Here is a 13,540-nt window from a genome sequence, read left to right on the forward strand (position 1 = left end):
AAAGCAAGGTGGGCCCAACAAGACCCAGCCTTTAGGGTTCACAAATGTTCTTCAAAAAGTTTGTGGGAAGTGGAGTTAAAAATCAAGTTTATTATGGTGCGAAACATTTTTAAATTCAGGCTGTTTTTCATAATACAGATTTTTCATGCATTTGTTGATAATCCTGTGCATGCATGGATTTCAATTGTTTTGCACCAAACTAAACTTACCTTTAAATTCCATTTCCCTGAACTTATTGAAGCCCCCTTGCGTCTTAGGCTCTGGTGACAAGGCACAGGTATCCCTTACGTTCAGGAGAGCTCATGCCCCACGTCCTAGACTCCTGCAGCACCCCCATCTCGCCCCTCACTGGGCTGAGTGCCCAGGTGGCCAGGCCTGCTCTTTCAGAGACCAAAGGCCTTGAGCATTAGGTGTCTGGCTGTGGGCAGAAACGGTCATAGTCCCACAGTCCCTGTCCCTGAAAATCACACAGGGTGATGATAAGTCACGATTAGAAATTCATACCAAGTGTTACTCCTAGGGTGCAGCCCCAGAAGAAAAGAAAAAGGAGCCATAGTGGCCAATGTTGTGGCAGCAGCAGGTTAAGCTGCCACCTGCAATACTGGCATCCCTTATGAGCACAGGTTCAAGTCCCAGCTGCTCCACTTTCCATCCAGCTCCCTTCTAATGCACCTGGGAAAGCAAAAGATGGCCCAAGTGCTTGGATCCCTGGATGGAGCTCAGCCACAGCCATTACAGCCATCTGAGAAATGAACCAGAGGGCAGAAGATCTGTCTCTGTCTCTCCTTCTCTAAGGCTGCCTTTTAAATAAGCAAAACTGACAAAAAAAAAAAAAAAAAAAAAAAAAAAAGAAAGAAAGAAAGAAGGAAGGAAGGAAGGAAAAAGGGGCCTTGAATGTCCTTTCAAAAGTCAGTGAAGTCTTCAAAAAGGAGACAGGGTTCACCCTGACCACGTGTGGGAACCATCCAGGGGGCCCGGGGAAGGGCTATGACCCAGAGGAGACAGCACAGCCCAGGGACTGCAGTGGCAAGGTGCACAGCGTGTGACCCCTGTAGCTGAGGACAGTCCAGTGTGGCCACAAAGCTGGCACTGTGAGGCAGGGCGGGAGCCTGGGCCAAGTGACGGACAGGTGCTCTCTGGTAACACAGCCACAGCAGGGCTGTCTGATGGTTTTACTGTTTGCTTTAATGATGTTTACGGAGATAGAACTTGCATACAGTAAGGGTTATCCTCTTCAAGTACACACAATGAGGACACAGAATATTTCCACCCATCTGGGAAGTTCCTCTGTGGCCGCCCCACAGTGCCCAGCGCCAGCCCCCGATGACAATGTGTCTGTTTTCTGTCCCGACTGTCTTCATGCAGACCATCAGTCCTGCAAGGTGCAGCCTTCTCACACCAGCCTCTTTCACTGAGCAGAAACGCTGGCAGGGTTCTTCCATGTGGCTACACGCACCCGTCATTTCCCCTTCCTACTGGTAACTGTGATTCTGTCATGTGGGCAAACCACAATGGGTCTCCCCATTCAGCATCTGACGCTTGGGGTACTTCCAACTTGGGGTGACAACAACGATGCTATCAACATCTGTGTAAACATCCTTTTTGTGTTTAAGTACATTTCTTTCCCATTTCCCTTCTATAAACACCATCGATGTGGAACTGCCAGCCCATATTGTAAATATACTTAAACTTTACAAGAAATGCCTCATAAGAAATTACCAAACCATTTCTTAAAACAATGGTTGTGCCACATGACACGTGCATCAGTCTCCCAGCATCACAGGAAAATACCCATTTATCAGCATCTACTGTCAGGTATTTAAATTAGATCCACTGTGCAGTGCTAGTTAATTGTGATCTTCATTTACATTTTCCTAACTACTGATGGTCTTCGCGTGTGCTCATTTGTCATTCCTATCTCTTTGGTGACAAGCCTATTTAAATGCTTCACCCATTTTTTATTGGGTTTTCTTATCACTGGCATGATTCTTCATATGTACCCAGATGTCAGTTCTTTATGAAGTATGGTTTGCAAATATTTCTCTCCTAGTCTGAGACCTATTTTTTTTTAACTTCATTTGAAGGAGTTTTAATCTGATGAAGCCCAATTTATCAACTTTTTTTCTGCTACGCATTGTGCATTGCTGTGTTTTATCCTAAGAAACCTTTGCCTAACCCCAGGTCACAGATATTTTCTATTTTCTTCTAGAATTTGTATAGTTTTAGGTTTTCTATTTAGTTCTACATCCATTTTTGAGTTAATGTTTGCATATAGTGGTAAATGACTACCCATGAAAAACAGCCTTTACATAGAAAGGGACACAAATCGTAGGTCTATGGCTCAGAGCGTTGTACCGACTGAATGCACAACCTGCATCACCAGGACCTTAGCAGACTTCTTGAACTCTGTCATGGAAAGCCTTTGAGATAAGAAGTCACGAGAAGTAATCTCCCTTAGAGAAACCACTCGGAGAATACGAAGAAGGATTGCTTGGGAGACAAAACACGTTGGTTACTGTGCGGAGGTTGTGGGTTTGCAGGGAGAGCGCTTCAGTGGCCCCAGGACTGTTCCCCAGGGCAGCACGTCCTGTTTTGTGGACTGATTCAGTCTCAGACAGAGTAAAACTCAAGTCTAGAGCAGTTCTATGTCAGAACACAGAGCTAAAAACGTATAGATACTGACCTGAGTTTGGACTTTGAGATGGCTTGACTGAAAGAAAGACACACAAAAAAAGACAAAGTTAAGAGTCCCGCTGGGATGGCGTGAGCACCGTTCCCCACCATGGCAGCTGAGCTACGGTGAAAGCCATGCACGCAGCCTGCACTCAGCAGCACCGGTAACGCAGCAGGCTGCCCGGGACAAGGGTAGAGCAGGACAGGGAGGTGCTGCCGGTGCCAGGTGGCCAGGCCGAGCACCCTTGAGGGCCCGGGCAGGAGAAGACTCAGTGAGGTTCCTCCAGGCAGTCACGAGGATTCTGTCCCCACCCACCCAAACTGCAGCCAGCGGGGCCTCCCCTCCCCCAGCCTGCGCAGCATCCGAGGAGTCCTGGCAGTGCTGTTGCTAACCGGGTGAGGACATGAAAGCAGTATCTCACTGTTTTCATCTGCACGACAGGGAAGACAAACCCAACCCGTGCCTACTTCATGACGTAGCAGGGGAGGGAGGGCAAGAGGGCAGAGGCCAAATCGCATCACGAACTGTTGGGTATTCTGCTCACAGCACGTCGTTTCTAGGAAACGCTGCCAGGGACAGGATTGAGTTCTCTCATGAACTGTGCCCGGGGGTGGGCGCTGGGGTACTGCAGACTAAGCCACCGCTTGGGAGGCCAGCATCCTGCATGGGACTGCCAGTTTGAGCCTTGGCTACTCCCCTTATGACCCAACTTCCTGCTAGTGCACCCTTGGGAGGTCTCAGACCATGGCTCAAATACTGAGTCCCTGCCACCTGCCTGGGTGACCTGGAAGGAGTTCCAGGCTCCTGGTGTCAGCCTGGCTAAGCACTGGCTGTTGTGGGCATTTGGGGGGAGCAAATCCACAGATGGAAGATCCTTCTCTCGGTGTGTCTCTTTCTCTCTGTTGCTCTGCCTTTCAAAACAATTAGTAAGAGCAAGTAAATGAACACTTACAACTATGCCTGTACTTGCAGGAGGCAAGACCTAAAGGGTAGCAGCGGGAAGCGAACCAGCAGAACAGAGGGCACTGGGCTGGCCGCGCAGGCCGTCCCTGGCTGCACGGCACACTGCTGGCGCCCGCTCTAGAACGAGCCTGTGCTGTTAATGGGATGAGACCTCCGCCGTGAGGAGAGGGTAGTGCAGGGCTCCAGGAGAGAAGTGCCGCGTGCAGAGGAAGGCAGGGCCTGGTTCCCAGCCGCTAGGGGAGGGCAGGAAGGCACCCTTAAATGGGGGGAGCACCCTGGGGAGGGCCTCTGCCATCCAACAAGCTCTTCGTCCCAAGCGCAGATGCCAACCCTGGACTCAGAAGAGAACAGGCCTTTACCCCCACCGCCGACACCCCGAGGGCCCCGCCGTGGCTGCGCCTCTTCTTCTCCACCAGCACCTAATGGACACAGCGGAGGCCGGGTTACCTGGCACGCCCTTCCCGGGCGCACCCCGCAGGGACCTCTCAGCAGGAAGAGGCGGTGAAAACCTGCGGTGCTTCAGGGGGCCAAGCAATGTGGGAACCCACACCCATGCCCACCCCAAACCCGGGGTCCTGGCTCCCCTGCAACCTGGGGTCTCCTCCTCACTGCTCCCTCCCCCACGGCCGCCACACTCACCAGAGACTCCCACAGCAGCCCTGCGTCTCGCCTTCGCCACTGACGTTCTCCGTGTTCACAGACTCGGTCTCGCTGGTGGGCATGCTGGCTGTGGGCAGAAGGGGAGGCTCAGACGGCACTGGAGGTGCTGCTTGCCCGGGAGCAGAGCTCTGGGAAGCAGCGAGAAGGGCCTGCAAGGGCTCGGCCAGCCTTAGGGAGGGCCAGGCACCTCCAGAGCACAGGGGAGCCTCCGCTTCCGTGGGCGGCCCAGCGTGCCCAGGGCCCGCCACACTGGGAATGCCAGCACCCCCACCCCCACCCCAGTAGATGCTTCCTGAGAAGAGAGGTTGGGGGGCCAAACTACAGCCTGCCTCTCGGCCTGGCTCCCGTTTCCGGGGTGAGTCTGAGCAGCCCCCCAGCGTCTCAGTGCAGGCATCTTGCTGCTTGTCTCAGCACTGCAGGGGAGCACAGCCGTGGACAGGCCGGCCGACTCCTGGCACTGCATTTTCAACACGCAGGACAAGAGTCTGGAGAAGGGAGGGGAAGGCAGAGCCTGGAGGTACCGCACACACATCTTTCTCAGAACTCCACTCATTGCTGGTGGATTTATCTCATCTCTTTCATCTGTACACAGGCTTCTCCCGAGCTCAGGAAGCCTGTATACAGAAGGAGCTTACTAAGTAAGCCAGCACCTGAGCATGGAGGAAGCAGATAAGGTGCTACAAAAAGTGTGTGGAAAGTGGAATTAAGGATGTTCATTTTGGTGCAACAACTTTTCACAGCCCACACATAGTGCTTTTCCTAATGCTCGTCTCCCACGATCTTTCTGAAGACCCTCATGGACTTTCCTCAACCAGCGCGCAGGGAGAGGGCAGAGCGATGACAGGCTTGGTGCCGCTGAGGCCTCCGGGCCTGCCCAGTCTCACTTCTCTGTAGCAGGATGTTGAGCACAAGTGGTGGAAATGGGACCCAGGGGCCCCTTGGAGACGCTGTCACGTGGGCGTTGTTTCTCCTCCCCGGGATCTCCCGCGGCCACACCACAGGTGTGTGCAGGGGACGAGGAGGGACAGGGCACGTCCGGAGCAGGGCAGCACGGGGGATGCCCCTGAGAGATTCCCGCTGTGATGATTCCACTCCGGGTGAGAGAGGAGGAGGAGGTCACCAGAGGGCAGTGTGCGAGCACCACCCGTACTGTCTTACCGCACAGTTCTCACTGGTCTCTACACAACCCGCCGTGTTCCGCCCCTCTCCGCAAGGACATCCCTGATTCCATCTGCAAAATAGGGAGCGGGGCCTGCAGGGGGGTTCCGAGGCCCGGCTCAGCCCCAGGGGAAGGAGCCGGACCACCAGCCCTGTCAGATGCTGGCTCTCTCAGGAGGGAGGTCTGGCTGAGTCCAGGATGGGCTGAAGGCGGAGCTGGCTCCAAGTGCCCTGAGGGCCGAGAACCAAGTTTATCAAGGGACCCAGAAGGCTCCCTGGTGCCCTTCCTCGTGAGGGCAGCCAAGAAGCTGAGGCTGCCTGCGTGGCAACTGTGACAGCCGCAGCCGGGCTCACGGGAAGGCGTCAGGACTGAAAGCCAAGTGAGTTACACCGGAGACTGTGATGGCACCCCGGTGCTCTCGCAGAAGTCAACTCTGGTCCACCTCTCTGCTACTCCATGCAAAACAGTGGAGACAGAAACAGACTGGAACACCCTGCAGTCCAGCCTGCAGTGAATAAAATCCTCCATTAACACACATACACACCCCACACACCCACATCACACATGCACACCCCACACACCCCCATACAACATCACACATACACACCCAAACCACACACACATCCCACATACCCCCCCCACATCATACACACCCCACACATAGCCCTCCACATATACCACACCTCCCACACCACACACATCACATGCACACCCCACACCATACACACATCATATACACACCTCACACACATACCTCCATACCATATCATACACACCCCACACATACACATGCCAAACACCCCCATACCATCCACGCCACACAGATATATACATACATACCCCTACACATACCACACCCAAACAGACAATATACACACTCCCGTACTATATACACCCTCATGCACACCACACACACGACACCCCAACCACAAACACATCACACATACACAGACCACACACACACCCCATGCACCACACTCACACACACCCACACCCCACAGATCTCATTTGTTCCCCTTCTCCCTCCTCCTCTACTGTGCCACACTCTGACTTCAGCAGACTAGCAGACTGCAAAAGTCAGCCAGGTTCCCGGGAAAAGCTTCTCCCTCCCATAGCGTCACCCTTCCCTACAGAGACGTGGGACAGATGACCGTGAGTCACCTCTCAGTGAAACGTCTTCCTGCGTGGTTATTACAATTACTAAGGGGCAGATTGACAGGTGGGGAGAGCCCGCCCACCCTGGCTCTGCTCTGCTTGCCCTGGGCAACGTCCCACCTCCCTGCAGGCTGCAGTTTCCTGTCTATACAACTGTGGTGCTAACTCCACACTCTGCACGATCAAGGCCATCTCAAGCAATTTAAGGGGGTGGCGCTGTGTTGTAGCAGATAAAGCCACCTTCTGCTGTGCCAGCAACCCATATGGGCATTGGTCCAAATCCTGGCTGCTCCACTTCCAATCCAGCTCTCTGCTATGTCCTGGGAAAGCAGTGGAAGATGGCCCAAGTCCTTGCACCCCTGCACCAGTGTGGGAGAACTAGAAGAAGCTCCCAGCTCTTGGCTCCAGATTGGCCCAGCACCAGCCATTGTGGCCATCTGGGGAGTAAAGCAGTGGATGGAAGACCTCTCTCTTTCTCTCTGCCTCTCCTTCTCTGTGTAACTCTTTCAAATAAATGAATAAATGTTTTTAAAAAAACAATTTACTATCTTGCAGTTCTAATATTAACCATACAGGAACATTGCTTAGCATTTGCAGCAGAGCCAACTCCCGAACAGACGAAATCTTGGTGGCTGATGCTGATTTGTGCTGCAACTTTCCTGCTGAAAACCAGCAGCAGCTCAGGGCTGGGCTCTGCCACCTATTCCAGGCACTGGGATCTCTGGGGGGTGGGGGGTGCTCCAGGATACACCTTAGACTTTGAGAGTCGGTGCCACTGGGAGTCAGGAAGTGGTGCCCAACCGTGGCCCAGCACAACCCAGATGGCACACACGAGTTTGCAAGGTCTTTTGGGAGCCACTTGGCGCCATTCTCTGGGACTGTGTATCACCTTGTTTCTAAGACTTTGCAGCGGGCCTGGACGCCAGGCCGGGCAATGCTACACCAAGCAGGCCACAGAAATGCACCGTTTCTCAGGCCAGCGTGAAAGTGAGCACCTAAGCACTAGTTGGATACCTCTCTGCAGGCCACCATACTTCTCAACCAAATCTCTCTGGCTTGTGAGCTCAGAGACAAATCAGCACACATGTACACACACCTGCAAACACACACACACAGAGTGGGTCCGTGGTCCATGTGGGTCAGAAAGTCTCAGAACAACACTGCCCCCATCAACAGACACATCAAAATCTCAGACCAGCTTCCTTCAGGGATGGGGTACAAGGTTGAAGGGACCAGAAGAGATGTTGGGAAAGAGTAGGCCGTGTCTTCAGGTGATGTGGGACAGGAGCTGTCTTGTCCCTGGGCTGAGTTAGCCGAGCCATAAAATGTGCTGAATTCCAGCTTCGTCTCTAAGATCCATTCACCTCTAGCCCACTATAGTCGCAAGAAGGTCGAACACCCACAAGCTGCATGGTTTTACTCCCAGCACCCACCAGGGTGGGGGGTGGGGTTCCTTGCATTCCCCAGTTCTCCAAGAAGAAAAAGGGACAAGAAGCACCAGGAAGCCCCTGCTCAGGACCTCAGGGCGGTCACCAGGAATCCTGCAGCTTGCCCAGGAGGACCAAATCCAAATTCCCCACAAGGTAGAATGCCCCAGGGACTGGAGCACAGCACAGCCAGGAGCAGCTCCCCAAGGCCTCTGCCAGTCCCAGGAGACCACAAGGCAAGGCTCATCACATGGGAAACCCTGCCCAGGGCTTGCCAGCCTCTTGTGCGGCCTGTCACAGCAGCAGACTAGTAGGGCCTGAGCCGCCCCCTGGGACGGACCTTCTTGCACATTCAGGACTGCGTTTCCCCCCGTGGCCCAGCAGCCTCAAGTTTCTCAGCCTTTCCTTTCCAAGGAAGGGAAGGGGAGGCAAGGGAAGAGAGGGATCAGCAGCAGAGTCGGGCTGCCTTCCCACAGGCCAGGATCTTCTTGTCTGGTTTCCGTGAGCAGCACGAACAGTCAGGTACCAAATCCAAAAGGACCCGAGACATTCCCTAGGGGCACCTGCACACGCTAGTGGTGACACGCTATGCCAACACTGGGCACAGACCCGTGCTGCGGTAAAGCAGCCAGCTACTTCCCGTGGAATGTAGGTCAAGGCCAGACCAAGGTTTCCACGTCTAAAACAAGATTCATGCCCAGACAGCAACAGTGACTGTCTCTGTGAGCCCAGGGCCAAGGTCAGCACAACATGGACACAGGGCTCCTTCTGCACCATCCCCAGCAGGGTCCAGGGTCTTCCTTCATAGTCCCTTGTGTTTTTAGAAATAAAAGACCATCAATGCTTACCATCAGCACAGTTTCCTGAAGCTACCTGGCTGCTTCCTCTCTCCGCAGATTCAGAAAACTAACAGAGAAGATGCCACAAAAATCTTTGCCAAAAGGAGTCACAAGGTTCAAGCCCCCATTCCGGAGAGCAGGCCCAAGGAGTGGTCTCTTCCCTCCTGGGGACAGGCACCACTCATCTCCCTCGCACACCCTACCCAGAGCTACCTCCCCAAGTCAGGCTTCACAGATCACTTCTCCTGGGGCTCAGGACAGCATTTCCTGCAAAGGCCTACAGAGCCGCAGCAAGCCCAGCCTTGTGTTCCTCAACCCTCCCAACACTGGGGCCACGGCATCAGTCCATCTCTGCCCCAGTGCTGCCCCACAGCAGCTCCTGCACTGTCTCCTCTCACTCTCGGGGCCACATGGGCTCTCTGGGAGGCGAGGGGCTTCCAACCGACAATCTCTCCAGCCCTCCCCCTTCCGGGCCTTCTCGAGGGACCAGGGATCGGAAGAGCGCTCAGTGAGGCCATCCAGGGGCCACTCCTGCACATTTCCCTCTGCCTCCAAACTCAGCAGTCCCACGAGTGGCGGAGGCCACCTCACAGAGCACAGTGCAAGGTGCCCCCTCTGCTCTGTGGCCCTGCAGCCTGCCTTATCCTCCATTGTCCTCTGACCGGGGCTGATCTCAGTGGCAGCAGGAGGTTGGCCACGCTGGGGAGTGCAGGCGATGTTTGGTGCTGCCAGGGAACCACAGCAGCGGCCAGGGCAGCTGTTGGCATAGCTGCCTGTGTGGGGATGGGCCTGAATGCTTGGCTCTGGGTTTCTGATAAGGGGTGTATGCAGATTTTCTTTAGGATACAGCTTGAAACTGAACTGCTTCCCACATAAGCCCATTCCTACTTGTAAGATTCGAGTGCCCCCAAATCTGTGTACCAGGAGTTTATTTTTGACTTCAGTCTCAAAGCTGCCATGACCAGCTTTAGTATGTTCTTGGGCACAGCAGCTAGAGAGACTTAAGATCAAGAAGCCTGGAAAAAAATCAATCAATTATGAGAATTTCTGAACGGTTTAAAATTAAAAACATCATTTGGGAAAAAGCCTGTCTCCCAGTCTAAGAATATTCATGCTGAATCAAATTTTCTGAGTTGGTTCAGCAGCTTCTTTTTAAGGTACAGTTCACACAGAATAGAAGCCTGGGGAAAGACAGGAAGAAAATGGCAAGGCCAAGTTTCAAGGACGACAAGCAACTCCAGTCCAGGCACGTTGCAGACACAGCACACGGGCACATGCATTTCACACAATGGCTGTGCACGGGGCAGCCATCAGAGATCTGGGGACAGAGTCCGCCAGAGAGAAAGGCCAGTCTCAGAAGGTTACCGTGATCTTTAGCCCTGCGTCGGCGGAAGCAGCAAAACCTCCTTTTCTTCTTGTCCTCTTTTAACAGGTCGGCCACTGTGACCCCTTCAGGTTGAACACAGGCAATTTCATTACTGTACAGTAGAGGGCAGCAAGAGCACCGCAAACAGGAGGCCCCGGCAGGCGGGAGGGCGAGACGCGGCCTCACTTCCATGGCTTCTGGCCTGAGTGAACCTGAACCTGAACCATTCTGCTCAGGCCGGCTTAGGCTTCGCGGCCTGAACACCACAGGGGCAGTGCACCTGCCACAGCCTCTACACACCACACCAGTCTAAGAACCTGCTCAAAGGTCTCCCACATTCGGCCTCCCATCCAAGAAAGGTGAGAGAAGGCAGAGTTGGGAGTCCTGGTTACTGACCAGCTGGCGTGATTCCAGATGGTACCTCTCTCTGAGGTGGGACCGGGGGGAGTGAAAAAGATGGGCTGTGACAGCTCAGGTCTCATCCCGGCCCTGCCACTTACTGGCTAGACAATCAGTGAAGAGGTGACCCCATTTTCCTAAGCCCCAATTCCCCCCTCTGTAAGTTATGAACAGCTGCACCTGTACTCCATGAGGTCGGTGTAAGAGGTAAATAAGGCAGCAGAAGCCACACACTCAGCTTCGGCCAAGTACAGTCAACCACCCCATCCTCAGCGTTACTAACACAGCTCTCCGGAGACTGCTAGGTCACAAGAGAAATTATCCCAGGATGTCTGAGCCCTTGTCTGTGTGCTTCCAGGATCACTGCATGAGGGCTACCCTTTGGAGCAGAGGCCACAGGCTCCAGGCAGGGGCTGGGAGGGCAGTGTGGACTGCAGGAGCTGGCAAAGGCTGAGGGCTCGGGCACACGGTATTGGAGGGCATAGCGCAATCCTCAAATGGGCATCCCAGGGTAGGCTTTTGGTGCGTCAGTTAAGTCACTGGTTGGAAATATCCACATCCCACATCACAGTGCCTGGGTTCAAGTCTCCTTATTCCAGCTTCTTGCTAACGAGCATCCTGGTAGGCAACAGGGGATGGCTCAGGTACCTGGGTTCCTGCCACCCACGTGGCCATCCAGATGACATTCCCATTTCCCAGGTTCAGCCTGGCCCTTCCCTGGTCCTCCCCAGCTGCTCCGGGCATTCTGAGGAGTGAACCAGTGGGTGAAGACATCTGTCTCTCTGCCTTTCAAGTAAAGAAAAATAGTTTTTTTTTTTAAATAATTTCATTAAAGTGGGAACTCTCTCTGACCTGGCAAACCATCACCTCCCAACCTGTCGCAGAAGAATGGGCAGACATGGGAGCGTGCACTTGTGGGGGCTCACGATGGTTAACAAGCAGAACTGGGGTCCAGATCCCAGCTTTGACAATGGACAGTCCCGTGGCCTCTGTGCTGGAACCTCCTCGTCACTCAAATCCCTGCCTCCCAGGGTTGTGTGAGCAGTGAAGAATCCATGCACCCGCAACCCTCCTAGCAGTGTCTGACACCGGGAGGCACCCGACAAATGCTGGTGAGCATTGATTGATTGACTGACAACACACGGCCAACACTGCGCTTGGTGCCAGCCACTCGGTGGTGAGCGGAGACTCCCCCTGCACCCGCCCTGTGCAGTTCCCAGTCCCGTGGTACAGATCTATCAGATTATCACACAAGTGAGGGCACGATCGTGACTCTGACGACCGCCATAAAGGGCGGGGCTGCAGGGAGCACGGGCCGGCGGGGGCGTGTTCACCGAAGCCACTGACTGCCAACACCCGTGGCGCTGCTTTCCAACCACGGACAGGCGTCAGTGGCACACAGCTCAGTGAGAGAGGTCTGCGCTGGGCATCTCATGCTGCGGGCCCTGGCAAAACCACACACTCCCGCAGGCAGGGAGTGGGGTCTCAAAGATGGGCCCTAAGCTGCCAGGTCCGGCTCCCTCTAAGGAGAAAACAGAGGTTTTATTTGTTTTTTTCTTGGTATATACTTTTATGTTATGGATTTCTTTACAGTGGGTCAGTGTTACTTTTATCACTAAAATATGTTCAAAACAACTGGACACAAACGCCATTGCCCTCGCCAATCTGGCTGCAGCTTAGGTTCCTCTACCTCCCTACGGCAGGGCCACCATCGATCCGGCCACTTCCTGCTGGCTCTTCAGTGGCTTACGGTGAGGTGACGCTGCCTTTATCAACGAGTACCCCCGTGCAGCTGACCTGCCTGGGCCAGTCGGCCTGGCCCTCCAGCGGCGTCCCTGGGGAGGGCCGCCCCCCACATGCATGTCTGCACAGGCCGCTCTGCTTTACAGCTTTTAATCGAGTAGGTTCAATTCTGAACTTGCGCCCGGAGGTAATTTCATTGTGACGAAAGCAATTTCATAAACCAGATTTTTAAAACCCAGTCATTTGTAACGGGACTGGCAAAGAGCCACGCTCTACGCTTGCACACAGCTCTGCCACCTCTGAGGCCAACGTCGCAGGTACAGGCGTCCGCACAGCACCTGCCAAGGGGGCAACTTCGTGCACAGAGCCCCGGGTGGGGGGCAGGGGCGGGGCCGCAGGGGAAGCAGCAGGTGCCAAGGTCCTCCCGGTGGGCCAGCCTGTGTTTCAGGCATCCCCTCCCCCTTTCTTTGGCCATCAAGTATCCCCTCTTAGAGGGATTATTGATCATTCACCATTCCCACATCGCAACTGCCCCGCTTTTCCGGCCAGAGTTTTAGAGTGAGCTCCCTTTAAAACGGTTTCATTATTTTTAATGCTATTTTTTAAAGACTAACCACTGACAATGAGGAGAGTTTAAAATAGAATTTTAGGCTTCCAGATTTTAATGGGCCTAGAAAAACTCCATTGTTAACTCTGAAGCAGCTGCATACATCTAAAAAATCACTTTGAGATTTGGCAGGGTTTCTTAAGAAACTTGAGGCTCAGCAAAAAGTTCAATACATTATCCTGGAAAATCCCCCCAAATGCTCACGAACTAAACTTCCAAGAGAATTCAGCCCATTCGATGCATCGGGGAGCAGCAGCTTTGTAGCAGCCAATTTACAGGAGTGGTACCGTCAACAGCCTGTGAAAGCACACGGTGAGGGCTGCCTAGCACCGCCACGAGCCGATGGCTCAGCTAAGCACCAGGCTGCCTCGCCTCTGCTCTCGAGCGAAGGCCTGCGACAATAAGATGTTCAGCCACTGACAGCATTCGGGACTCAGGGTTCCCAACATTAGCCTGCTGTCAGAACCTCCATGGAGCTTTAAGACAAAGAACAGGGGAAGGGGGTGGCACTGGGCACAGAGTTTAACACACCACTCAGGCTGTCTTCA

The 13,540-nt window shown here is 53.9% G+C and overlaps 1 protein-coding gene across 30 annotated transcripts in view; it reads right to left on the bottom strand.

Moving 5' to 3' along the window:
- The window catches only part of CACNA1D (calcium voltage-gated channel subunit alpha1 D), a 332,447-nt gene that overhangs the window by 86,242 nt on the left and 232,665 nt on the right, over window positions 1-13,540 (bottom strand). For 21 of the 30 annotated variants that reach the window (XR_016214300.1, XR_016214299.1, XR_016214302.1 and 18 more), the window contains exons 10-12: window positions 4,277-4,364; window positions 3,997-4,056; window positions 2,684-2,710 (exon numbers count right to left, since the gene is read on the bottom strand). Coding sequence is in view for 26 of the 30 variants with exons in the window: in XM_089305533.1 (XP_089161659.1) it covers window positions 2,684-2,710; window positions 3,997-4,056; window positions 4,277-4,364 (175 nt within the window). In the remaining 4 variants the exon portion in view is untranslated. The remainder of the gene's footprint in view (window positions 1-2,683; window positions 2,711-3,996; window positions 4,057-4,276; window positions 4,365-13,540) is intronic. The other 9 variants (XM_089305541.1, XM_089305530.1, XM_089305531.1 and 6 more) reach the window with 1 other exon arrangement.

Source organism: Oryctolagus cuniculus, chromosome 10 (assembly GCF_051225735.1).
Source record: "Oryctolagus cuniculus isolate XC-2025 breed Fujian yellow rabbit chromosome 10, ASM5122573v1, whole genome shotgun sequence".
Lineage (NCBI taxonomy): Eukaryota > Metazoa > Chordata > Mammalia > Lagomorpha > Leporidae > Oryctolagus > Oryctolagus cuniculus.